The sequence below is a fragment of the Trichomycterus rosablanca genome, chromosome 21 (genome assembly GCF_030014385.1).
Source record: "Trichomycterus rosablanca isolate fTriRos1 chromosome 21, fTriRos1.hap1, whole genome shotgun sequence".
Taxonomy (NCBI): Eukaryota; Metazoa; Chordata; class Actinopteri; order Siluriformes; family Trichomycteridae; genus Trichomycterus; species Trichomycterus rosablanca.
The window spans coordinates 4521451-4548497 of NC_086008.1; the positions used below are offsets into that span (position 1 = coordinate 4521451).

At 38.8% G+C, this 27047-nt stretch overlaps 1 protein-coding gene across 1 annotated transcript in view; it reads right to left on the bottom strand.

Annotated features, from left to right (window-relative positions):
- The window catches only part of ksr2 (kinase suppressor of ras 2), an 82696-nt gene that overhangs the window by 55053 nt on the left and 596 nt on the right, over nt 1-27047 (bottom strand). Inside the window, 2 exon segments of the mRNA XM_063018046.1 lie at nt 17168-17318; nt 19256-19396. Of these exon segments, the coding sequence (XP_062874116.1) occupies nt 17168-17318; nt 19256-19396 (292 nt within the window).

The window sequence follows — 27047 nt, forward strand, 5'->3', positions numbered from 1 at the left end:
TCAGCTTAAGTGCTCAGTAAAGAGGTGATGAAGGTTTTTTATCATTTTTTTAAAGATAGCAAGAGACTCAGATGTTCGGACAGACAGAGGAAGTTCGTTCCACCACTTGGGTGCCAGTACAGAGAAGAGCCTTGATGCTCGTCTTCCTCGAGTCCTGGGTGGAGGATCAAGTCGAGTGAGACTAATAGCTCGGAGGTTGCGTGGTACAGAGCGGGATTTTATTAGACCTCGAAGGTAGCTTGGGGCTGGTCCATTTTTGGCTTTGTAGGCGAGCATCAGTGTTTTAAACTGAATGCGTGCAGCTACAGGAAGCCAGTGAAGAGAACGCAGCAGTGGGGTGGTGTGGCAGTGTTTAGGTTGGTTAAAAACCAGGCAAGCAGCTGCATTTTGAATGAGCTGGAAGGGTTTGATAGTGGACATAGAAGCACCTGCCAGGAGGGAGTTGCAGTAGTCCAACCGTGAGATTACAAATGACTGGACAAGAATCTGAGTGACTTCCATGGAGAGAAATGGTCGAATCTTCCTGATGTAGTAGAGGAGGAACCGGCACGACCTTGTCATGTTGGCTACATGAGAAGAGAAGGTCAGCTGGTTATCCAGAAAAACACCAAGGCTTCTTACATTACCAGATGGTCTGATCTGGGAGTCATCAAGAGAGACGAGGTAGAATGAGGTTGTTATGCAAGTGTGCAATGGCTTTTTTCTTTCACACATTGTTTAACAAGCCTGCCATGTTTTCCTTTGTGAGCAGTAAAAAAAAAAAAAAAAAAACAATTGCAGAAATCATTGAAATCCCAAACTTTGACATGCACGTCTCGGACATGTGCACCAATTGTGTTGAGTAATTAAATAAAACGACCCAAAATCATGCTGATTTACTGGCTTTAGCTTTACTTTATGACCGACATAAATGGCATTGAGAGAATAAAGACCGGAATAAATAATGTCATTTCTTTGTTTCATTATCACTGAGTGCAATGTGAATAAAATCCCTTTCAAACAGTAAGTTGCCTATTTGCTCCCTTTGAAAACCAGAGCACTAATTGCTTCAGCACAAAGAAACGCAACCACAACCTGCGAGCTTTTTGATGCGCCAGCCTCCAGCTTTACACCAATGTTTTTTCACTTTATTTAGGCTTTAATACGGATGCAGAAAGCTCTTCAGAGAGACAGAGAGCTTATCAGCTGGAACAAAAGGTGGCACACTAATAGAAAAAGTTCAGCAGCGGTACAGAGGTGTTTAGAAAGAGAGAAAAGACGCTAATGCGGTACGGCCGACAGTACGGACACCGGCAACGTGCATTATCATATTACTGAAAACAGAGAGACAAACGACAAACGTGTTTAACAGAGAAATTAAACACAAGTTTAAGAATCAGCTGTCAATTACTGGTGACATAAAGTCACAATAAACTTTTATAACTAAGTTTGTTTGTTTATTAGGATATTAACGTCATGTTTTACACTTCTGGTTACGTTCATGACAGGAACGGTAGTTACTGCTTACACAAGGTTAATCAGTTCACAAGGTTATATCAAACACAGTCATGGACAATTTTGTATCTCCAATTCACCTCACTTGCATGTCTTTTCACATGCAAACTCCACACAGAAAGGACCCGGACCACCCCATCTGGGGATCGAACCCAGGACCTTCTTGCTGTGAGGCGACAGACGAAACGTATCGCTACAACGAACTTGTGTCCAGATAAACTGATTCAACTTTGTGGATTTGTGTACCTGGATTATTGAGCATGCATCAAGAGAGAGTCTTGTATCAAGACTCAGCGTCCACTAAACTCGAAATCTTTGAAACTCAATGCTCTTCGACGAGAAATTTGTAGCCTTAAACTCAACATGTGTGCGAGTGCTGCTTTGTTCAGCGCTCGGCTAAAAGTCATGCGAATATGAGACGAATCTGCATTTGTGTCAAATCCAGTCTGAAAGCTCCACATGTATCTGTGTTTAGCTGAATTCTTCTTCTGTTTCACTTTTAAACTTGTGTTACAGCTCGAGGTTCTGAGAAATTGTGAGAATCAGCTTTTCCAAGAGTCTAAAACAATTATCATTAAAAACTAATAATAATGTAACTTAATGTATTAAAACAACGACATAGAAACACTAAACCTCTCTTAATTATTACTGCTTATAAGTTTTGTCCACTAATTAAGAAGGATAAGGAAACAATAAAGAAGTAAAGTTAAGTGCCGGTTTTATTGTATTTCTATATTGATTTTAACTGCTTTTAACTGTATTTCAGTGTTTTTATATTATATTTGTGTTATTTTAGGGTAGAAGTGTCAAAAACAACCCCTTTTTTTTTTTTTTACGTTAGCCTAAAATATATGCAGTTCCACAGGACCATGGAACACATGAACAAGCTTCCCATAAATCCTTATGGGGAAAAAATACCTTAAAACTGAGTCTTTAAAACTCAACGCCACCTCCAGAACCGATTGACGACGCTGAGTTTCAATGTACCGCTGTATTTATTTTGGACCCATCGTCAGGTCTGTGACTTCTGCAGTGGTTAATTTACTTCAGCAGGCTGAACATTTGAAATGCTTTGAATTAAATTGCACAATACGTGCGTTTTTTTATGCTTTTATGCCAAACATGCTGTTGTTGCTGAAAAGAATAAATGTACTTTGTGTTCCTAAACAATGTCCTTTTCATTCAGATAAAACCGGGAGCAACATTTACCTAATCAACAATCATTCACAAACAGCAGCCAGCATCTGGCAGAAAACAGGAAACCAGAAGTTTCATTTATAGAACAGCTCATAAATCAAATCTTATCATACTACACACCAAGCTGCTACAGACTTCAAGTCAAAGAAGAAAAGAAATGCGTTTTACACTTAAGGTAACATCAGTGATGCTTTTTCATGCTGACAAAAAGGTAAAGAAAACAACAATGATGAATGTTTTGCATTTTGTATTTGTAATAATTATTATTAGTATTTTTTAATTAGGCTCTAATTAATTAAACAAAACAAAACCAAAAGCTTTAATCCAAGGCTGCTTATGATTGTAATGAATACAGTCTAAGCTACTCAGAGCTGAAGGCCTTGTTTACAGGCCCAACAGTGGCATCATGGCAGATCTGGTGCTTAAACCAGCAACCTGATTACTAGTCCAGTAACTTAAAAGCTGAGGTACCACTGCCCCTGAGAAATAGGCCAGTGCAACAAGGCAACCAAAGGAAGTAAAGACAGGACTCGAGAAGAAACAAAAGGTGTAAATCAGCCAGCTACTCAGTCCACGAACTGGTTAAAACCCAAATCCTAAACAGAGGAACAGGGAAACTCAGAGACCCAGTAGAAGCTTTCACACCAATTATGGAAAAATGTGGAATTAAAGGATGTAGGTGGAGGGTGTAGTAAGTAACACTAATGATGCACAGGGAATGTTTTGAAGCGTAGTTCAGAGAGAAATACCTGTGCCCTTCCCCAACCTAAGGGGGTCGGCGTGGGCAAGGCAGATGGGGACATTACACGCTGATGTTAAACAACAGGGCCTGGCTTGGAACCAATGCTCAAATTTATCCCAAAGGTGTTTAAAAAGGTTGAGGTTAGGTCTCTTTCAGGTCACAGGATCTCCAAACCAAACTTTAAATCCTGTAGTTATGGACCTCAGTTTGGGCACTTGAGCACGAAATAAGATGCTGGAATAAGAAAAGGATTTCCCTTAGAAACAAGGAAACTGTTTTTATAGTTGCTGTTAGAGGTGGGTCCACATACTTTTGATCAGATGTCCCTCACAGTACAACAGACTAAAAAGATAAACATGAGATTCACACCTGAGATGTCAGAGTAGCTGAGTGAATGTTAAAACGCTCTTCATCTTCCCCTTCACCCTCCACCCCTCCACTAGTACTCACAGTGACTGCTGTAAGACTGAAGGAACTAAGTGTGCAGCACCTCATATTAACACCCCTCAGGGTACAGTGAGGCAAGCTGGAGGGCCCTTCTCACATGTTGATTCTCAAACGTGGAGGATCCTCTAATGAGGCTTCTTAATTATTTGGGAAGATGTTGACCAAGGTACACAAAAAACTTCAACGTCTCCCATTGCTCACCACTGGGGGTTAATTGATATGGAAATTTGTCATCTTGAACTGAAGATCAAGGAGACGCCCCAAATCTCAGTGCTTCTTCATTTTACTTATGAACCTTGTGAACTCAGGTTTGTTTGCATTGATGCATGGGAGTCATGAAGAGGATGAACTTGAACTTGATCGAGTGTGTTAAGAGTGGAAAGATACAGTTTATTTGGCAACACATGATCATACAGAAACCAGTGCATCACAATAAGTGAATCTAAAAGCCAAAGGAGCAAAAGGGACTTGTGTTGGTATAGTTTTCATAGCCGAAAGTATGTGGGCACCTGACTACCAATACACCAAACTTAGCAGGCCATGTCTTTATAGACCTTATTTTGTACACAGTGGTACAGTCATGCTACAGCAGAAAATGGCCCAAACTGCCCACTTTTGGAAGTATATAATTTATACTATTGATTTTATACCACTTTTAGCAATGGGTGTGGCTGAAACACATCCACTCAATAATTAAAAGGGCTTGTATTGTCTTCATACTTTTAACTATATATAGTCAATGTAAATAATCACTTCTAAATAGTTTTAGCAGTATATATGCCAAGAAGTATGAATGGGAACTCCAAATGGAAGTCCATCACTATAGGGACGTGTGAAATTGCCTGATATTTTCATATTTGGATAACTGGATCTAAAGAATTCCATTAGATGATGCTAAGTTAAAGGTAACTATGTATATGCATATAGTATTACAATTATCAAACTCTGTTTAATATCAAAGCAAACACAAAATGCTTTTTACAATAATGCATTTTTTGTGCTTTTATCAATAAAACATCTCAAAAAGACTACTACTTCTAATTTTACTTCAAGTTTAATTTATTCAGCTTGATATTGAATACATTTCAGAATGTGTAATTTCATTTTCCAAGGTATGAAAATAGTTTTTTTTTATTCACTCACCGACTTTCTTAACCGCTTCAATTAGGGTCGCAGGGGGTGCTGGAGCCAATTCCAGCTTTTCAATGGGCGCAAGGCCCACAGTAACAGTTTCCCAGAGGAAACCCACACAGACACGGGGAGAACATGCAAACTCCGCACAGAAATGACCCGGCCCTTTCTACCTGGGGATCGAACCCAGGACCTTCTTGCTGTGAGGCAACAGTGCTACCCACTAAGCCACCGTGCCGCCCTTTTTTTTTTTTAATTCAAACACAACTAAAATGCTAATTCATGGTTGAACTGCTAACTGCACTATAATAAAGGAATTTACATCCAGTTTGGACGCTGAGCTTTTGCAAGATGATTGGAGGATCAGTCGAAAGGCTGAATCCCGTTTTGATTGACAGCTGTCGCTGGGAGCTTCAGTACCATCGCGGATTTTGCGAGTGAAGTCGGAAGACAAACTGCAACCCATTTCAGGCCATTTTCTTGAAAACTAACAAAGGGGAGAATTTATACATTTATATATAAATAAATTGACAAATTTTATGATGTAAGCCGACAATGAGCTTCCCCTCTTTGAAAGACCAGCAGCCGCCACTGGGCTGTACATAAGTCCACGTTATACAGAGTTAAAAGTCACATTTATTTTCCAGTTTGACCTGATTCAACCAGTCACAGTTAATGGAAATAGATTAGGCAGGTGCCGTGAGCATTCAGACCTGTCGTACCTTCAGTTTCTTTTGACCAAGTTCTTTTGTACCTTCGGTTTCTTTTGGCCTTGTTGTAACTGATCTGTCGAAGCCAAGGTCTCAGTATCAGCCCTAAACCGCACGCCTTCATTCCACATTCACACCACTGAGACCAGACACAGAGTATAAAAGTACTGTATGCCTGGCAGGTAGGACTGTTGGTTTCTCTGGGATTTTTCTTCTTCTTCTCTTAAGAAAAGCTTTCTGAAGTTTTTTAAAGGACGCTAATTAATTAGTGAATTTTTTCTCCATTCATGCTTTTGTTAAACAACGCCAAGTGCCTCGGGCATTTTCTTTAATACAGAGCTGTCGTACCAAGTGCCAGATAATACAAGTCTCCTATAATTAATTTAGTTTAAAATGAAGCCATTTAGTTTGGCAGTGCTGGAACTCCTACCCATCTACAAACGCCTGAAGACTAGGAGAGCATGTGAATACAAACACGAAAGTGCACTTTTATCACGTATGTCCTTTCTAAAATGTGTCTGTGTTCTCAATTCTGCTGCTGCTGTTTGTGATCATTCAACACCTGGCATAAGTATTTACCCCCTTTTTATAGGGTTTCAACCTGGAACTTAAATAGGCTAAATGGGATTATACAGTATAACACACTATTGGGTAGTCAAAACATAATTTGCTGTGTCTGAGGGAGAGAAGGTCATGTTAATAATCTTAACAGCAATTCCTACTGTCCAGTGAAGCCACTGGCACTGTGGGAAATGAGTACAGAGAGCAAAGTGTGATCTTATGTATGTGTTATTGCTCCCTTTAGGAAAGAAGTAGAGATTGCACCCATGTCTGAGAAGATGTGTACCCTTCTTGGTCAACGTTGGTAACTTGTATGTTTATTTATTTATTTATTAGGATTTTAACGTCATGTTTTACACACTTTGGTTACTTTCATGACAGAACAGGTAGTTACTCAACAAATTTATTGTCAAACACAGTCGTGGACAGTTTCGTATCCCCAGTTCACCTCACTTGCACGTCTTTGTACTGTGGTGGGGAAACCGGAGCTCCTGGAGGAAACCCACACAGACATGGGGAGAACATGCAAACTCCATACAGAAAGGACCCGGACCGCTCCACCTGGGGATCGAACCTAGGACCTTCTTGCTGTGAGGCGACAGTGCAATAGGGCCATGATTTAATTAACGTAAAAGCAGCTTCCTCTAATAAAGACACGTAATGATTTCATTTACAACTGTCTTTACATTAAGCCATAAGAAGGCCGATTTTTGCATTATTTTCTGACAGCTGCAGCTCACATTTACAGCTGTGAGCTACACACACAATCCTGCTAGCTCAATAAACAACGAAATGGTAGTTAGACATACCTTAGCATCATTAACATTTGAAGAAAATCATAACAGACATCAGGGTGGCACTTCTGCAGACTATTACGAAACAGGACAACCTGTGATAACCTCCTTGTCGTTCCGTTGTATAATGAGTGGGTTAATTAGCATTTCCTAACAAAAAGACAAGTCAGATCAGGGAAAATAAGACCACCGAAGAGCATGTGCTCTACAAGCATAAAGGTTCTTTGGCTAATTTGAGCCCAAAGGATAAATAATGAGAAGAAAAGGCTTGTCACAAGTACTAGCGGCAAAACCTGCTAGGTGGCACTTCTTTAAGGTTTCTGGTCGCCTCAGGGAGAGAAAAGGATTTGCTCAACTTAATCCAGGAACAAATCAAAGCAGACTCTTACACAAAGAAGGTCTATGTAGAAAATGCATGTCTATTTGTTCACAGTTCGCCTAATTAGGCTCTATTTTTGTGCATAGCAGCTATTTTTTTATTTACCTAGGGAGCATTTAGAGCAGCCAATCCACTTACTGGCATCTTTTTTGGAAGGTTGGAGGAAAACAGGTTACCTAAAGGTACCCATACCAACACAGACACTTTGGAATCAAGACTCAAACCCAGAGGTGGGCAATTAAAATGTCCAAGGGGCCACATAAGAAACTGGGACTGTTGTGGAGGGTCGGACCAACAGGGTGAACTTAATTCTACTCTATATTTATTGTATCTATTTATAGAAAGCAGCACATTGTACAGTTCTGATACAGTTATAAATATTTAATTATACACAAAGTCCGAATGCTATTTTGATTGGAGTCTAATTACCTCATTTTCCTTTGTTCTTGATGGATATTCTTTTTGGATATCACAAAGCTGGTCTTGACTGCCCCTGTCCTGGATGTGTAAAACTTAATAAAAAGCCCTTGTTGCTTTTGCAGGTTAGCTAGCAAAGCTTCAGATGTGAGTATTCGTACACCCCTCTGACTGAGTGTAGGTGTTTTAGCCACACACATTGCTAACAAATGTGTACAACCAATTACATACAATAAATGATTCACTTCATACTTTTGTGTAATAGTTTGGGAAAGATTCCTTCTAGTTCCAGTATAACTGTCTTACCCATGGTCCTTGAGCCTTTAACGCATAGCAGACCTGGTTTTGTTCTTAGATTCCCTCTGACCTTTTAAACTAATTAGAACTAAACACACTTACGCACAGTCTGATCTTGTCTCACGTGAGCAGCATAGTTCATTTACACATCTTTGATAACCTGTCACTGCAGCGTTGGGAAAAGATTTTCAGCACTTCTGATATAGTTGCCATCCTGATACGAAGAGTAAAGCCTGTGTCTCACTTTTGCACAGTGTTTGACACTTGTTACGTTGTAGTCTAGTTGTAGTATTGTTAGTTGTTTGTAGGGATTTTTAATTCCCTTCGTACATTTCACTCTAGTTCGTATGTTGGTCTTCTCCCCTGGGAGGGTAGAACAGGTAAGACGTGCTCGTATATACATTGTGCACACGTAGGTACAGTATTTATCCCTGTATTAAAAAAAAAACTAGATAAGAGGGCAGGTACTACCCCATGTATTTTTCATTAGCCTTAATTTAAGGTAGTTATATACAGCTTAGCGTAGTCTTGTTTTACTCTTTTCTATTCTTTGGTACTGTCCACGTTCTCCCTCCTCAGGTTTGTACATACACTGATTAGCTTGAGTTTGTGCACTGCCTCACCTATTACTCTTTGTCCACCTACACACCATAGTTACTGTCCCCTACTATACCCTTAGACCAAGAGCCGAATAGCAGGGGCGTAACACACTGTTTTTCTTTCCTTTTTGACAGCACAGCAAATGCCCATTAACAGCACTGTAGCTTGTATATAGAGAGCAGCACATAATAGGATAAAAATGCACATCTAGAGTGTCCATCTACAGCCAGTACACAGCAGGTATCCAGTTTAGTCCCAAGCGTCTGTCTAATTATGGCCATTATTCCTTAAACATCAAAGGTTCCCATTTGTTCTTTATGTGTGTTCATAGGTGGCTTCGTTTAGACACAAGCCATGCAAAGAGGTGCACAAAAGATAAAACAGACCTCATGTCATGACAAGTTGAACCATAGGTGGCCAATTGGCCAATTAAGGGAATTCAGACTTAAAACAGCCCAAAGGCAGGCACTCAGGTGGCACAGCGGTAAAACACAAACTTGTCGGTTCAAAACTCAGCTCTGCCATCTGGCACATTTACATTTTCAGCATTTAGCAGACACTTTTATCCAAAGTGACTTACACAACGAGCAATTGAGGGTTAAGGGCCTTGCTCAGGGACCCAACAGTGGCAACTTGGTGGTGGCGGGGCTTGAACCGGCAACCTTCTGTTTACTAGTCCAGTACCTTAACCACTGAGCTATCACTGGCCCAATTATCACTGGCACCTACATGAACAACGATTGGCTTGTTTACACAGAGACGAGGAATAATGAGGATCAGGGTGTGGCTCTCCGTACACAAAGCTGATCCACATATGAACTCGCATCATGCAGGTAAAAAGATGCAGTTGGCTTCTGCACACGTGTCGGAGGGGCGTGTGTTAGTCACGGCTATCCTCAACCAGGGTGGAGATTGACATCAGTAGAGATAAAGCATAATGCAATAGGGTGATTTGATATGACTGGATTGGGAGGAAAATTGGAGAAAAAAAAAGCCCAAAGGTTGCCAGATTTTAGTGTGCTGCTTTCGCAATATACCCGTTGCTGTTTAGAAGGTAAATTAAAAGCAGTATGATTCACCGATGCTGTCCCACCTATCTGTAATGCCAATGCACCATAAACATTCTGCATTAATTGGACATAATTCTCCTGGAAGCTTCATCTCAGCCAAATGTCACAGTGCAGGTAGATTACTGATAAAACTGCTGAGGTCAGTGAGGGTTCGACTGTTCAGCACCTGTAACAGCAGCTAAGAGAAAGTTATTAGCGTTCTTGATAACATTGCTGTCAGTTATTGCTTGTTTGGGCTGATTATTTCAGCCCTTATATCTGTGTGTGTGTGTGTGTGTGTGTGTGTGTGTGTGTGTGGACATCAGTTCCAACAGATGTCCTTCATCAACCCATCATGAGTAACAAAGAAAACATGTAATACTGCCAACATGCTACTGAAAATATGACAGTTATGAAATATGAATAACAAGTTTTTGTGATGTTTTGCTTTACCTGTTTTGTTGGTTATTTTCATATTTAAAGGAGCTTTTCTGCCATCTGCTGGCATAAATGTGCAAAAATCGCGCACACAACAGTTTCCATTGTTATTAATATAATGTGGCCACCCACTGCCTCAAGAACAGCATCAACTCTTCTTGGCATACTAATCCTAATTGGTTTGTGCTGGTATGCTGGAGTTATATCTTCAGAATGATGTAAAATGTGGTAAATTGGGAGGCGCCTGACTTCAACTTGTTGGTTATTAATCCAATTTTGAATTCTAGCAGTATTTAGAAATCTAGCAGTATTTATGGGGTTATTATCATCCAGGAATACTAGAAAACAAAAACATTGTTGGCACCATAGGGTCAGTGAAATCACTATTCAGATCTTATATTAGATGGAGCCACTAAATGATTCTTGCTTGGGACCTTATTGACACTGTCTTGATGGTGGTGCATTATGGTGCATTATGGTCATTATGGACATTATGGTCCACCAGTACAACTGGGATTGAATATAATTATGATTCAGAAGTGATTCAGTGATACTTGGTTGTATGGTTTGGTACTCTGTCCTGAGGGAGCTGCAGAACACTGATGTCAGAAATGTGGTTTATTAATACTGCGGCGTCTCTCTTCCATGCTCCAGGTTCTTTCAAACTGCTGCCTTTACCAGAGCAAGATCGTCAGATAAGATGATCAAGAAGAGAACAATTTATAGAGCTGTACTGTCCTCTACTGGCAGAATGACAATGCAGCACAAATTGCCACCACGAATATACTGTACACTCAATCTCATTCAATATGCTGCTTCATGAGGTATCATCATTAAAACAGTCCCACAGAGAAAAATTGCATTGACTTAAAATTATTAATGTGCCCCCTTTTAGGTACTTTTTAAGCATAAATAAATAATACAGTATATAATAACAACTGAAAATTGGGACAAACCCAGAAAGTAAATACATAGTTAATACACACAGCAAAACCAAAACTAAAACCATATTGTCACAAATTTATTATTTGTGCTTTTTTAAGTGTACAAAGTTCAAACTGTCTTTTTAGTGATTTAAACACCTAATTGGACACCCTGGGCTTATGGTGCAGTCAACACCTGTTTTGACAAATTCATATGTAATGTAACTGGGAACACGGAGTTAACACTTTTTAGACAAGTAGACTCCAGTCTTGACCCAGTGGTTTGAGAAAAACTGGTGCAGACAGAACGAAGATATCTTAAGGGGATATAAGGGGAATTACACGATTCCATCTGAATAGAAAATAGATTAACTAATAGAACCACAGTTTTAAGGTCACAAAATGTTCATATTACATTATATAATTCTATTAATAATATATTACAGGGGTTGGACAAAATAACTGAAACACCTGTCATTTTAGTGTGGGAGGTTTCATGGCTAAATTGGACCAGTCTGGTGGCCAATCTTCATTAATTGCACATTGCACCAGTAAGAGCAGAGTGTGAAGGTTCAATTAGCAGGGTAAGAGCACAGTTTTGCTCAAAATATTGCAATGCACACAACATTATGAGTGACATACCAGAGTTCAAAAGAGGACAAATTGTTGGTGCACGTCTTGCTGGCGCATCTGTGACCAAGACAGCAAGTCTTTGTGATGTATCAAGAGCCACGGTATCCAGGGTAATGTCAGCATACCACCAAGAAGGACAAACCACATCCAACAGGATTAACTGTGGACGCAAGAGGAAGCTGTCTGAAAGGGATGTTCGGGTGCTAACCCGGATTGTATCCAAAAAACATAAAACCACGGCTGCCCAAATCACGGCAGAATTAAATGTGCACCTCAACTCTCCTGTTTCCACCAGAACTGTCCGTCGGGAGCTCCACAGGGTCGATATACACGGCCGGGCTGCTATAGCCAAACCTTTGGTCACTCGTGCCAATGCCAAACGTCGGTTTCAATGGTGCAAGGAGCGCAAATCTTGGGCTGTGGACAATGTGAAACATGTATTGTTCTCTGATGAGTCCACCTTTACTGTTTTCCCCACATCCGGGAGAGTTACGGTGTGGAGAAGCCCCAAAGAAGCGTACCACCCAGACTGTTGCATGCCCAGAGTGAAGCATGGGGTGGATCAGTGATGGTTTGGGCTGCCATATCATGGCATTCCCTTGGCCCAATACTTGTGCTAGTTGGGCGCGTCACTGCCAAGGACTACCGAACCATTCTGGAGGACCACAATGGCGGTGCCGTGTATCAGGATGACAATGCACCAATACAGACAGCAAGACTGGTGAAAGATTGGTTTGATGAACATGAAAGTGAAGTTGAACATCTCCCATGGCCTGCACAGTCACCAGATCTAAATATTATTGAGCCACTTTGGGGTGTTTTGGAGAAGCGAGTCAGGAAACGTTTTCCTCCACCAGCATCACGTAGTGACCTGGCCACTATCCTGCAAGAAGAATGGCTTAAAATCCCTCTGACCACTGTGCAGGACTTGTATATGTCATTTCCAAGATGAATTGACGCTGTATTGGCCGCGAAAGGAGGCCCTACACCATACTAATAAATTATTGTGGTCTAAAACCAGGTGTTTCAGTTATTTTGTCCAACCCCTGTATATAAGCATCTGTTGATGCATGCTCAATAATCCAGGTACACAAATCCACAAAGTTGAATCAGTTCATCTGGACACAAGTTTGTTGTAGAGATACGTTTCGTCACTCAATCCGAATGACTTCTTCAGACTGAAGAAGTAACAGTGATGAATGTTCAAACTGCCATCCTGCTACTGGAACGAGACAGTAAAGTTTTGGAAGATCTTTGGAGGAGCTGTTCTGCCATCTTCTGGCATGAATGTGCATAACTAGCATCAACAAAAGTCTTTATACACAATACAGGTCAGGTTGTGAATGAAATTCGGTTTCAAGAATAGATTTAAAATTTTTCAAGGTTGGATCATAATAATCCTGAATGGTTTGTCTTCGCACAAAAACTCATTTTAGACTAAGGCCAGAGGAAAGGATTGAACCCAGGCCCTCAAGCTGTGTCAGCTTTTTATTGTTATAATGAAGCATGATGATTAAATTGCATTGTGTGGATTGCATAGTAAAGCACTATTGTGCCATATAAGAGTGAAATTTGAGTAACGTTTCTGATAATAATGCTAAGGAACCTTAACGAATTTATATAATGTGTTCTGCCCTCTGCTGGAGGAATTTAAAAGTGATCTTCAGGTCTGTTCGGTCCAATATAGTAAGTAATGTAAAGCAGGGTTTCTCAATTCTGGTCCTAGAGAACCCCAACACTGCACGTTTTACTGCTCCAATAAAAAAAAAATAATAAAAATTATTAGTATTATTAGTAAATTCATACACTTTTAAAAATTATAATACTGGACTTAACCTTTGTCACTGGGGTGGTACATCTGTTGTACCCTGGATGAGGTGCATGCACCACACTGTATAAAACTTTGTTGTAAAAAAAATTACTTAATGCTCTTTTGCATGTAAAAATACATAAATCCTGTAACACAGCAATATAATGCACTAGGCAGTTAACACTGAGTCCTAAGTTCATTATTATTGCATTGTTTTACTTGCTGGTCTGCCTTCTTGTTCTATTTCTCCAACACAGAATTCAGAATGCCCTAGCTCACAAGCTACCACTTTTCTCCTGTTGTTGAAGGATCAAGTTCAAAACTTTACATTCATGGCATTTAGCAGATGCTTTTATCCAAATCAACTTACAATTACAATCCAAATTGTATTTTGAGTACAATCCAAACAATGGAGGGTTGAGGACCTTGCTCAGGTGCCAGTGGCAACATGGTGGTGGTGGGATTTGAGCCAGCAACCTTTTGATTACTACTCCAGTACTTTAACTGCTGCACTACCACCACCCAAAACTCTTATCTCCTTTTTTCTTAAGTTAGACACACTAGACAGATTTTGCAAGTTGCTCTGGAAATTATCTACAAAATGACTAAATATATGTTTTGTTTTCATTTGTAGAGGACCAAATTGATTTAAAAGAAATAAGTTGGAAAAGTAGCATATTAAAATAATAAGGTGCAAATATTTTTGTTCCTGCATTCAGTACAATGACCTTTTTTTATGATCAGCATTTTAGCAGTTATCGTTCAGTTCAGAGAACATGAATGTTCATGCTGCACCTCTGCCAAATGAGTCACTGTTTTGTTTTCAACCAACTAAATACTGTATAGTCATTTCCTGCAGCAGAAAACATTGTGATATTACTGAGAATTCTGGGAAACATGATCCCCACTTGGACAATGCTGCTCTTCCTCTCAGCAGAATAACAAACACAAAACACGATGAGCACATGTACATTCTAATTCAAATCATTTTAAAAAGCCCTTCAATTAGAAAAACGGTGAATCAGAACATGTCAACACATTCACTAAGAAATGTATTAGGTTTATATATTTATTGTCAAAATTAATGAACTACCTACCATATAAATACACAATAAAGTTAGTGACTTATTTCTGACTGTAGGCTTATATTCCATATGTTAATAATGTTTAATGTTTTAAACCAGTACTAAAGAGTTATTCATTTTACAATGATCTTTACTTATTAGAAACATGGCATCTATTAAAGGATGGTTACAGGGTGGAGGATGCTGTAGTTCACTTCGTAACCACTAGGTCCAAAATTCTCACTCACTCACTCACTCGATTATCCAATTAAGGTCGCGGTGGTTGCTGGAGCCTATCCCAGCTTTTCAATAGGCGAAAGGCACACTAACACCCTGGACGGGGCGCCAGTCCATCGCAGGGCAGACACACACACAAACACACACACACACACATTCACCTATAGGGCAATTCAGTGTCTCCAATAAACCTGACTGCATGTTTTTGGACTGTGTGAGGAAACCCACACAGACACGAGGAGAACATGCAAACTCTGCACAGAAAGGACCCAGACTGCCTCGCCTGGGGATCGAACCCAGGACCTTCTTGCTGTGAGGTGACAGTGCTACCCACTGAGCCACCGTGCCGCCGGCCAAAATTCTATGCAACTACAATATTAAGACAAACCTCATTTTGCAGTGTTCCTTCTTAAATATGAATACCAAGCACTTTAAATGTCCTTTATAACAGCAGCACAGCAAAACATGTTTGGCTTTAGTACATGGTCAAAAAATTCATTATTTACTTGCTAATGTTTGCTATTTTTTAAAACACTGAGCGTATGTTCAAAATAGCTTTTTACATGTAAACTTATAGGAAGCAGTCAATTAAAAAACCATATATAATATTAAAAGTTTGTTTTCATCATAAGGTTTGTATATAAGGTTAAATAAGTCTGTAAAGAAAAGTACTGAGTGAGATCAAGCATCGTTTAACCATGTCAGTCAGGTCGCAGCTAACACTGTTAGCAAAGACAAACCGAGGTGGAGGCCAGACTGCCGATTAAGTTTTGTTTGTGATTATTATAAACTATATGACATAACAAATCAGATAGATTTAACACTAATCAGAAACAAGCTTACTTAGTCTATCTATTTGTGTTCTCTTTCACCACAATGCAGTTCAGCATCTTTAGCCTGCCGCTAATGCTACTGTTTACAATGTTGCTACTCTTAACAGTATGTGTAGAGTAAACATCCAAAATGATAAATACGTTTTAATAAGACACTTCTGACTGCACCTGAATCTTTTTTACGTAATACAGAAAGGTGGACGGCTTCCCGTTAAAAAGTAATTCCCCCCTTAGTTACTCAGTGAACCAATTAGACCAGACACACCATGGCTGATTACCACTATGACCAGTTTGGACGTGGCTGCCATGAAAGCCACTGTTTGGAGTAAATGGAGAAAACTTGGAACAGCAGTCAGTCTTTCTTCAATAGCACATTAATAGGGCAGTTGTAGCCTTGTGGTTAAGGTACTGGACTAGTAATTAGAAGGTCTCCAGTTCAAGCCCCACCACTGCCAGGTTGCTGTTGGGCCCTTGAGCAAGGCCCTTAACCTTCAATTGCTCAGACTGTACACTCTTACACCACTGTAAGTCATTTTGAATAAAAGCTTCGGCTAAATGCCGAGGGTGTAAATGTAAATAACTTATACAAGAGATCTCGAAGGAACCCAGAGAACCAACCGAGAAACACTGCTACCCAAGAGTAACATAAAGACTTGTCTACCAGAAAACCCTGGATAAAAAAGTGAAAATGAGGTGCATATAATGTATTTCTCCACATGTAACAAATTCCTGTACGTTAAATTATTTATTTACTTTCTAGTATGTTCAGTTGCTAACCCTAGACCCACTGCAACATCAACCAGGTTACATTTACATTTTAAACATTAAGGGCCTTGCTTAAGGGCCCAACAGCAGCAACCTGGCAGTAGTGGGGCTTGAACCAGCGACCTTCTGATCAGTCCAGTACCTTAACCACTAGGCTACGGCTTGATGTGGTAATGTAAAATCATTCAAATTCGTCAGTTAGATCACTTTTTAAAGCACGTTTGGTATTTTGTGCTTGGCCAGAAGGTGTCCTCCTTGTCAACTAAATTGCAAAACATCACAGTACATGCAGGTTTGGCAGAAGTTTTGACACCCTTTTGAGACATTGGCCTTGGCTTCAGCTTTGTAGGTCACTGGCTTAACATGGCTCTGTAACCGTCCTAGAAACCCTTAAAGTTCACGCTAGGGTAATAGTTCATGTCACTCAAACACTAAGTCGCCACTGTTGGGCCCCTGAGCAATACAATTGCTTGCATTGTATTTGTCCTCAGTTATAAAGTGCTGTGGATAAGCATCTGCTTAAAAACATAAATGTAAACAATTGTTTGTAAATAAACAAAAACATCACATTTATCTGTAACAGCAAACTGCCCAGCACAGCACATCTGCACAATCTTTCAATGTTACCCATCACATAGGGACTCACCTGACTGGTGAGCGGAGCGCAGGCAGGCGAGGGAGGCATTGAGGCGGGCACATTCCTCATCACTCGCTCCAAACTTCTGCAGTGTTTCACACACCTCGTCATGTGACATATCTAAAAGTGCCTCCAAAGTCAACTCTCCAGGAGAGATCTCCTAAAAAACACAAACAGAGGAGCTCTTACAGAAAGTACAAATTAATTATCTTACAATAAGTAAGAATTTACAAAAATACATTTCTTAGAATTTAGTATTTAGTACAGCCAAATTCATAATAGGTGAACAATGGCAGCAAATGTTTGAACTTAAATGAGCTTCTGATGAGTAGATCAAATCCATCTGCTTAAAGTCGTCTGATTATGTGCTTTAAAGGATCAGACTTGGATCAGAAGTGCTTACTTTACAATTGTCACCTACTATGTGTATATTTTTATATAACACACACCTCTTAATAATTGAATTCAGGTGTTTTTTAGTCCCATTGCCACAGGTGTATGAAAACACCCAGCCAGGCAAACTGCCTTCACAAACATTTGTAAAAAATGGGTTGCTTTAAAGAGCTCACTAAATTCAAGTGTGGTATTGTAATAGGATCCCACCGTTCATATAATGTCTTCCCTACTAGATATTCCACAGTTATCTGTGAGTGGTAATATTGAAAAGTTGAGGGCCTAGCGGTTAGCCTAGGGTACTGGACTAGTAAGGTCGCACCACTGTTGAGCCCTTGAGCAAGGTCCTTACAACTCAGTCGCTTAGACAGTATACTGTCACAGTACTGTAATTCGCTTTGGATAAAAGCATCTGCTAAATGCAGAAAACAAAAATGTAAAAGTGAAAGTGTTTAGGAACCACAGCAAGTCAGTCATGAAGTGGCAGACCACCTAAAGTTACAGAGCAAAAATTCCCACAGACACACTCCAAGATCTTGTAGAAAGTCTTCCCAGAAGAATGGAAGCTATTATAGCTGGAAAGGTGGGACCAACTCCATATTAATCATATGAATGCCTATGGATTTAGAATGCAATGTCATAAAAGCCCTTTAAGTGTAATGTGTAGGTGTCCTAATACTTTTGTTCATGTAGTATTCAGTACAAAAACTGCCACTTAAATTGAGAGTTGGTCCAAAACTTTATAGTCCATTTATTTATCAATATCTGTCATTAGGGAATCGACTACTAGTCCAAAAACAGGGCAACACACCTGAACCAAGAGTATAGTAAACCTTATTTGGTGCTTGATGACAAGCAAAAATAGAAGTTCTATTTAATCCATTTATTTATTCACAGGGTCATGGTGTGCCCAAGGTCACAATACACCCAGGACAGGATGCCAAACCATCACATGGCAGCACAACCTCACACACTGACTTAACCAGGGCAGCATCTCAACCTACTGCTTGTTTTTAAGAGGTGGGAGAAAACAGGCAGCACACATTTATCTACAAATAACACATTTTAATTTTACCTACTGCATGTTTTGCGGTAATGGGAGAAAAACTGAGTACCTAGAGGTAACATGTCAAACTTCTCACAAACAGGGACAACAGGAAAGATTCAAACCCTGTTTTTTTGCAAACCAAAAATCACTCACTTGCTCTGTGTAAACAATGTATGTCTCTTATAACCATAAATTTAGGTTTTCTGGCTTTTATGTACAAATATATGCAAAAAGAATTTTCAGCTATAGTCATTTAAGTATGAACGCTAGAATTAATATTGAATTGGTGAAGAGTACTCAAGTGCTTTAAACACTTTACATAAAACTGAATCAAATGGTAAGCCTATTTCCAAAACACACCATTATAGAGCTTAGGCTGTTCAGTATGTTGTTTAGTAAGTTGAAGATGATGTTTTGTATGTGCTTTGACACTCTGACTTAACTCCAGAGCTGAGAAAGTCTGGCTCCACGACCGTGCTTGTTTTTAGCACACTTATACTCAATAACTGCAATTTCTTGCAACAGAATGCAACAGCGGGCCCTGCGAGACTATCCAGAATTATTTCAAGTACTGGCAAAAAAAGGTACACTTTACTTTTTCCCTCAAAAGCACAATGGATCAGGGAAAGTCAGTAGTGAATTTAAATTTTACGTACCTCTGTCACCTCCTTCCTCATGCTGACGATGCGGAGCCAGTGTGTGAGACGAGGAAATCCATCCAGCTCCACATTCCGCTCCTGTAAGGGCACTTTTAGCTTATAGGAGAGCTGCCTGCTAAAATACTTCACCAGCTTACCCTGAGACAGAGAAACACAAAAATACATCCAGGGTAAGATAAATAGCATTGAATGAGCTTTAATATGTTTTAATGTGAAGTCACTGCCATAAAACTGTGCTGAAATATTTTAATTGGCCATGTCTGTGATTCTTACTCTCACTTGCGTCTTGTCCTCTTGTCAATCCAGTCTGTGTTTGGCCAATAAAATCAGTTGATATACAGGTTTGCAGGGGTGCAAATAACAGTGATTAGGCATTAATGATATTAAATGTGCTCAGCTGGGACAACGGTCTCTTATGCTAGCCCACCACTGCTGAGATCTGGGTTCGAATCTTAGTGGTGTTATCGGCTGTCTGGGCACATACACAGACATGATTATGTCTGGGGGTCATTGGACCCTGTGTAAAGCTGGGCTAGACAAGACAAGAATGGGGCGGACACACATGCAGAGATGTTCAAACAAAAGTATTTAATTATAACAAAAGACACGACAGGATTACACAAGACGGGTTAGAACAAGAAAAGACAAGCGAACAACCGATGCTAACTGCTAACTAAGCTAAACACACAAACAATGCTAAATCTAAACTAAGCTAAACGCTAAAGCTAACTAAACACACATAATGGAACTACATCTACACCCTAAGCTAAGAACTAACATGAACATGAACAAGAGCACGGACAGACTAACAAGAGCAAATAGAACCGAACCGAACCGAACCTACAGAGTCACAGGCAAAGATAATCAATGGAAAACAAACAAACCAAATCAAACCAAAATAACATGAACTTGGAAGCAAAACTGGGAGGAGAAAAGCCAATTCAAATCAAAATAACATGAGCAAGGAGCAAACTGACAAACAAAATAGTCCCCATGAGTTTTCCCCACTGCCTCCTTATATTTGGGTAGTCATGGTGATGGTGAACGCTGGCGCATTTGGCTGCCGCTACCGTTGCCGTATTTTGTTTTATTTTATTTTTATTTTTTTTATCGTAATTTTCTTTCATTTTCATCTTTTCGCACACTCCTGTGGTCACTAGCCATTTGTGCATTTTTGGGTCGTGAGAGATAATGCTGGTGCGTTTGAATGCCGCTTCTCCCCCGGTGAAACTGTTTGAACGGAAACATTGCACGAAACATTTTACTGGATTTTATGCATTGGATTTGGGATCTTTTTTACTGTGCTTGTGCTGCTGATGCTTCTATGATGTGGAGCGGTGTATCCGGAGCAGTGAGAGTTAGCGGATTAACTGTTTTCTGTGTCCGCTGCTCTGTGTAACATCTGCTGTTGTGTCTAACTGTCAGTGTGGATGGTTTTGAATTGCTCCTTTGGCTGCTGGGATTGCATGGCTGGAGTCTCTGCAACTTTTCTGGTCTAGACAACGTCTCATCATGACGATGGAGCGCTCTTACAGTGAACTCTATGCTCTGGGACATTCACGGTATAAACCTCCAACATCTTTACTGCTCCACCGCGACCCTGGTATTTTGCAAAGGCCTAAATATTCCCACCGAGCCTCAGGTCGGACTTCTGTTTACCAACAGCATGCTAACAGCAACATTCCCTCACTCTGGTCACTGCAACGCCGTGAGGTTGCCAAGGTGATGCTAGGCTCCTCCCACCAGAAGTACAGAAATCTCATCTGCAGCAGCGTTCAAACCCCCTCAAAACATCTTTTCCAGCTGACTCAGAACTGTGCCACATGTTTGGTGTTTCCTATGTTTGTAAATGTGTATTTTATTTATTTCTTGCTTAGTAAATGTGTATTTTATTTATTTCTTGCTTAGTAAATGTGTATTTTATTTATTTATTGCTTAGTAAATGTGTATTTTATTTATTTCTTGCCTAGTAAATGTGTATTTTATTTATTTCTTGCTTAGTAAATGTGTATTTTATTTATTTATTGCTAAATGTGTATTTTATTTATTTCTTGCTTAGTAAATGTGTATTTTATTTATTTCTTGCTTAGTAAATGTGTATTTTATTTATTTCTTGCTTAGTAAATGTGTATTTTATTTATTTATTGCTTAGTAAATGTGTATTTTATTTATTTCTTGCTTAGTAAATGTGTATTTTATTTATTTTTTGCTTAGTAAATGTGTATTTTATTTATTTATTGCTTAGTAAATGTGTATTTTATTTATTTCTTGCCTAGTAAATGTGTATTTTATTTATTTCTTGCTTAGTAAATGTGTATTTTATTTATTTATTGCTAAATGTGTATTTTATTTATTTCTTGCTTAGTAAATGTGTATTTTATTTATTTCTTGCTTAGTAAATGTGTATTTTATTTATTTCTTGCTTAGTAAATGTGTATTTTATTTATTTCTTGCTTAGTAAATGTGTATTTTATTCATTTATTGCTAAATGTGTATTTTATTTTATTTTTTTTGCTTAGTAAATGTGTATTTTATTTATTTTGCTTAGATTTTCTATATTCTTATTGTACAGTGTCCTTGGGTGTCATGAAAGGCGCTTTTCAAATAAAATAAAATAAATTATATGTCTTTGGGTGATTAGCTGGGGACCAATCAAAAAAAAGGGGCGTTGGCTAGAGACTGAGAGTGCTCTCAGACAGAGGGGCGTGGCACATAGGAGCACAGAGAGGATGGATTCGTGACACCCTGACCAGGGTATTGCTGCCTTGCGGCCTGCGCTTCTCAGTGACCCGGACCCACCTCGGCCCTGACTGAGGGTCAATGAAAATGACAATCCACTACACTCACAATGTCCAAAAACTGACCATTTGACTTTATTACACCACAGGTTGAAGGATAATAAACTCCAGTTACCTTCATCATGCTTTTTATTCATTGTATTGTTGTTATAATTGATTTTTTTTTTTTTTTTACCTATTTAAAATCTATTTCTTCAATGTAATTTTAATTCATTCAAATATCCTCTAGGAGTAACAAGGATTGGAAGTCCTAGTTGATACTGGTTCCTCTCAGGGTTTCCTCCCACTTTTGCCCTCGGATGCTCATTAGAGGTGTTTGGACCTGAAATCTGTAAAGCTGCTTTAAGACAATTGTAAAAATCCTACACACATACAATTGTTTTGTTCTGTCCTGGGCACTTTTTGATGGGATCACTGTTTTGTTTACACACACACAGCATGAAACATGTTTTGTTTCTTAGATTTGTACCTCTACACCTTGTGTTTTTACATGTTTCATGATTTCCCAGAACTAAAGCAGTACAGAAGCATAAATATTCTAAACCAGTGATGTCAGAGGGATGTCAAAGTGTTGATGCAGCTAAACAGCAGCGAGCAACAACAAACACGTGCAAAACATCATTTAAGTTTGTATGAGTGAACACACACATCTGTATGATATAATTGTTTTTCACGTGGGGAGCGAAGGCTGGCCCATGTGGTCCGATCCAACAGACGAGCAACTGTAGCTCAAATTGCTTAAAGTTAAAGCTGGTTCTGATAGAAAGGTGTCAGAATACACAGAGCATCACAGTCTGTTGCATATGGGGCTGCATAGCCGCAGACCAGTCAGGGTACCCATGCTGACCCCTGTCCACTGCAGAAAGGACCAACAATGGGCCTTGCAACTTACAGGAGTTAAAGGATCTGCTGCTAACATCTTGGTGCCAGATACCACAGCACACCTTCAGGGGTCTAGTGGAGTCCATGCCTCAGTGGGTTTGGGCTGTTTTGGCAGCAAAAGGGGGACCAACACAATGTTAGGAAGGTGGTCATAATGTTATGCCTCATCGGTGTATACATATATATATATATATATATATATATATATATATACATCATACAGAGACATTTTGAAATGTAATATTTCAACTTTATACATTCAGGAAGTATAAAAAATCATTACAAATAAAGTGAGTGACTGTGTTATGTCCCACTGTACCTACAACAGGTTGTACCCGTACTGGGCCTAAGCTACATGATAACATGATCCAGGGTGTTTGGTAATGTTCCCTAGAAGTCTCACCTACTCAAAACTATTGGTTAGGGGGTGTTAGGTTGAATCAGGGTGTCATCTTCTGGTGTACTCCAGTAATACTGACAGTTTTTGTCTGCTCTGGTATTTAGGGGTCACCATAGCAGATCTGGTCCACATACCAGACTTGGCACAGTCTTATGTCAGATGCCTTTCCTGACGCAACCTTCCTGTTTCTATCCAGGCATGGACCGGCATTGAGAGTGCATTGACAAATGTGTCTCCACAGACATCATCATGTCCTTGCAGACGCCCGATGTCCGATAGCATCGCTGAGATTCGAACCCTGGATCCCTAGATCTCCACAATAGTGGGCTGGAGTACTTTGCTTCTGTAATACTCGGTTATTAAATATTTATTGCAGAGGTTGGAGGAATCCAGGACCAAAAGTCTTTATATGTCTTTATGTGACATTTTAACACATTTGCAACTCCTCTCTCAGGTACCCGGAACTTTTTACAGTATCTTTTTTTCTAAAAGATAAAATTTCTTCTTTCTTATTTTGGCTCTGACCTAGTCTCAGTACCAGTGTTCTATTAAAGGAAAGTGAGTACGATGGTAGGTGTGTGATGTAGGTGTATATAAAGGAAGAACTGAGCAGTAAGGATTCTTTTGAAAATATCAGTTCCCAGTTTAACAGGACCATTTCATGTATGTGTGATTATAGACTGTATGTGTATTTAGTCAGATAATTAACTAAAATAATTCCTGAAAATTTTAAATCATAATAAACAGTGTAGTCGGGGTACAAAAAGCAAGCACATACAAAGCAGTTTTTGCTTATGCTAATATGCTTAATTTATGAGGAATATACATTTCAGATAAAGAATGGTCAATTTGTTGATGTAAAAAGTTCTAAAATGATTATTATTAATAATTATTAATTATTTAATGTTGTTGTATGGCTTCCTAATTCCATACAAAGCCATACAATTATGATGGACCCTAGCTGGTGACTTGCTGTGCCCATACAAATAGAGTTTGTTTGACTGAATCCATTACAAATGGCATGGAACAGTGGTCTCCGCCAAGGTTCACTACAAAATTTTCTTTTGTCCTTTGAATTATTAGATGGTTGTCCAGTTACCAACTACTAAAAAACAACAAGTTTTTTAAAAATAATTTCTACTAAAGGTGGGGCAAAAAAGTCATTGCCCCATTTCTGATGGTGTCACCTTTATGAGCAATGACTGCAAGTACAAATTTTCTATTATTTGATATTAGGCTTTTAGAAAGCCGTGGAGGAATTTGTGCTCACTCATCATAGCTTTTAAAAAAGAAATGCTGTTAGGTTTCCGAGTTTGAATTGCATATTTTATTTACTCATATTTACTGCATTAAGGTCAAGAGCTCCAGACTAGACTAGCGTAAACTAACTAGCTTTTGTATTTTGTATAATTTCATTGTGCTGAGACTTTTTTCTCTTTGGTGCATGTCAGGATTGTTTTAATTAGTAGAACTGGATTATCAATTAAATTAATTTAGCCACTTGGTTGATTGAGAATTTATGCAGAATATACAGAGTATAAAAAAGTATATGAAGTATATAGAGTATGTAGGGTATAAAGATGTGTGTAGTGTATAGAGTATATATAATATTTAGAGACAAAACTTATTTAGAGTATATAGAGTACAGGAGCGGTCGGGTGGTGCGGTCAAGTACACTAGCCCATTACTGCTGGGATCCAGGGTTCGAATTTCAGTGGTGCTATTGGTTGGTCAGGTGTCTGCATGGGCATGAGAGTATGTAGAGTATGTATTTTTTATTTATACAGTGTTATGTTTATCATATAGTATGTAGAGTATTTACAGTGTATAGAGTATGTAAAGTATCTAGTATGTTGAGTAGTATATACAGTGTATAGTGTATATAGACTATTGTCACTGGTGTCACAGTCACAGGTGTCACCCTAAATATCATATTTTTTAAATATTTTATTATATATTAAGCTCTATTCTAGTGACATTGTTAAAAACATTACAGATTAAAAAATAGTGTTTCCTTTACAAGGAAATGAGAAATTATCCATCTTAATTCCACTGTGTCCAGATAATGGCCTGTATCTTGAATAAAGAAACAGAAGTGCATGAAACTTGTATTTCTATTAAAGTATGGGTCTCATGCAAAACTGTAATTTTAGTTAGACAGAACCCATAGTCCAGCTTTCAAGTCTGAGTCTCAGTGGTGCTAATGCGTAACACACACACAGCTGACCTGTTGTGTCTGAGGCAGGGAAGGTCAGATAATGTTTAGGCTCATGAATGCATATTTGTGTGTTTATATTCATAAATACAGAGCTGGAAGACATTATGCAATTGAAGTGGTGGCGAGCCAGCACAATGGACCACTGTGCCACCTGAGCATCTTATCTGATGGCCTCAGAAACTGCATTTAGACTTTAACTATCTGTATTTTGAGACGACACAGGCTGCCTTTTCTCAGGATTAAAAATGCGTGTGAGTCATTCTATAATTTGGGGTACATTCCATGTCCAATGATAATAATTATATTTATTCTAACTATTTTCTTTAAAAATGTCATATTTTACCTATTAATGGAAAACATGTTGTAATATCACAAAAACATTATGTGCATCCTATGCTTCATTTAGCTTGAAATTTGTCATGATGTTTCTAAATGAACAGTTTTTGCTGTGTCCGTTTTTTAAGTTGAGGGTGCCTTGGTTTCAAAATAATGAATAAAATCATTAAGGGCAACAACATCTATTTTTTTTATTTATTTTAAAAGTTTAAATACCAAAGAAAAATAATATTTTTTAAATTGAGTTTCTCTTTTAAATCATTTAAATATCTTTATTTATTAATGTCTGCAAAAGTTCTGTCAACTATGTTACTAACAGAACTCCACTCAGCAACTCAAAAATGGTTTGTTCTAAAACTATGTGACCAGCATTACATGATATCATTTATCTCTGTGGAGGGTATATTGAACAAACTGTGGTGAATGTTCTCTTATTTTTTTAAATATTTTATCTATAATAGAACATTGTCAATGAGTATATTAATTGACCGTCAACTATGTTACATACATTGTTATGGTTACAATTTTTTTTATAATTTTAATTCAAACGTATGTTCAAATTAGACATTATTCTGTTCAAGAAATGACATGTGGTCAGCCAGGCAAGGTCTACCACTGAAGTTATGGGTCAAAATAGGGAAATTGTCAACTATGTTACCTGTCAACTAAGTTACCTAGTAGTCTACATCTACTGTCCCTTTAAAATAAAAAATAAAAAAAATAATGTTTAAGCTTTGCAAATAGTGGATATGTTACACTAAAGAATATATTAACTTGAACCACTGATTGTTTTATTGAGAGAGAACATTGTTTTTGTACTTTTTTGGTGATGTGAAATGTACCCAAAATTATAGAATGACCCGTGTGTGTATTTAAAGTGTTGTCTATGCTGAGTGTATACATCAACTGAACATATTCTATAGATACCGCGGCTGGATAATTGGTTCGAAAATGCTGGAGTATTCCTTTAACAACTCCCCCACTGTGGGAATCACTGCTGACAGTCAATGCCAGAGGGAGTCCCTTTCCCTGTGCTCTCCTTCTGCTCCTGCTTACATTTGCTTACCAGGCGTCCAAATACTCACAACGCGTCAATTCCCGACCTCAGAAATCGCAACACGAAACACAAATGCAAACAATGAACGCATGAAGCAT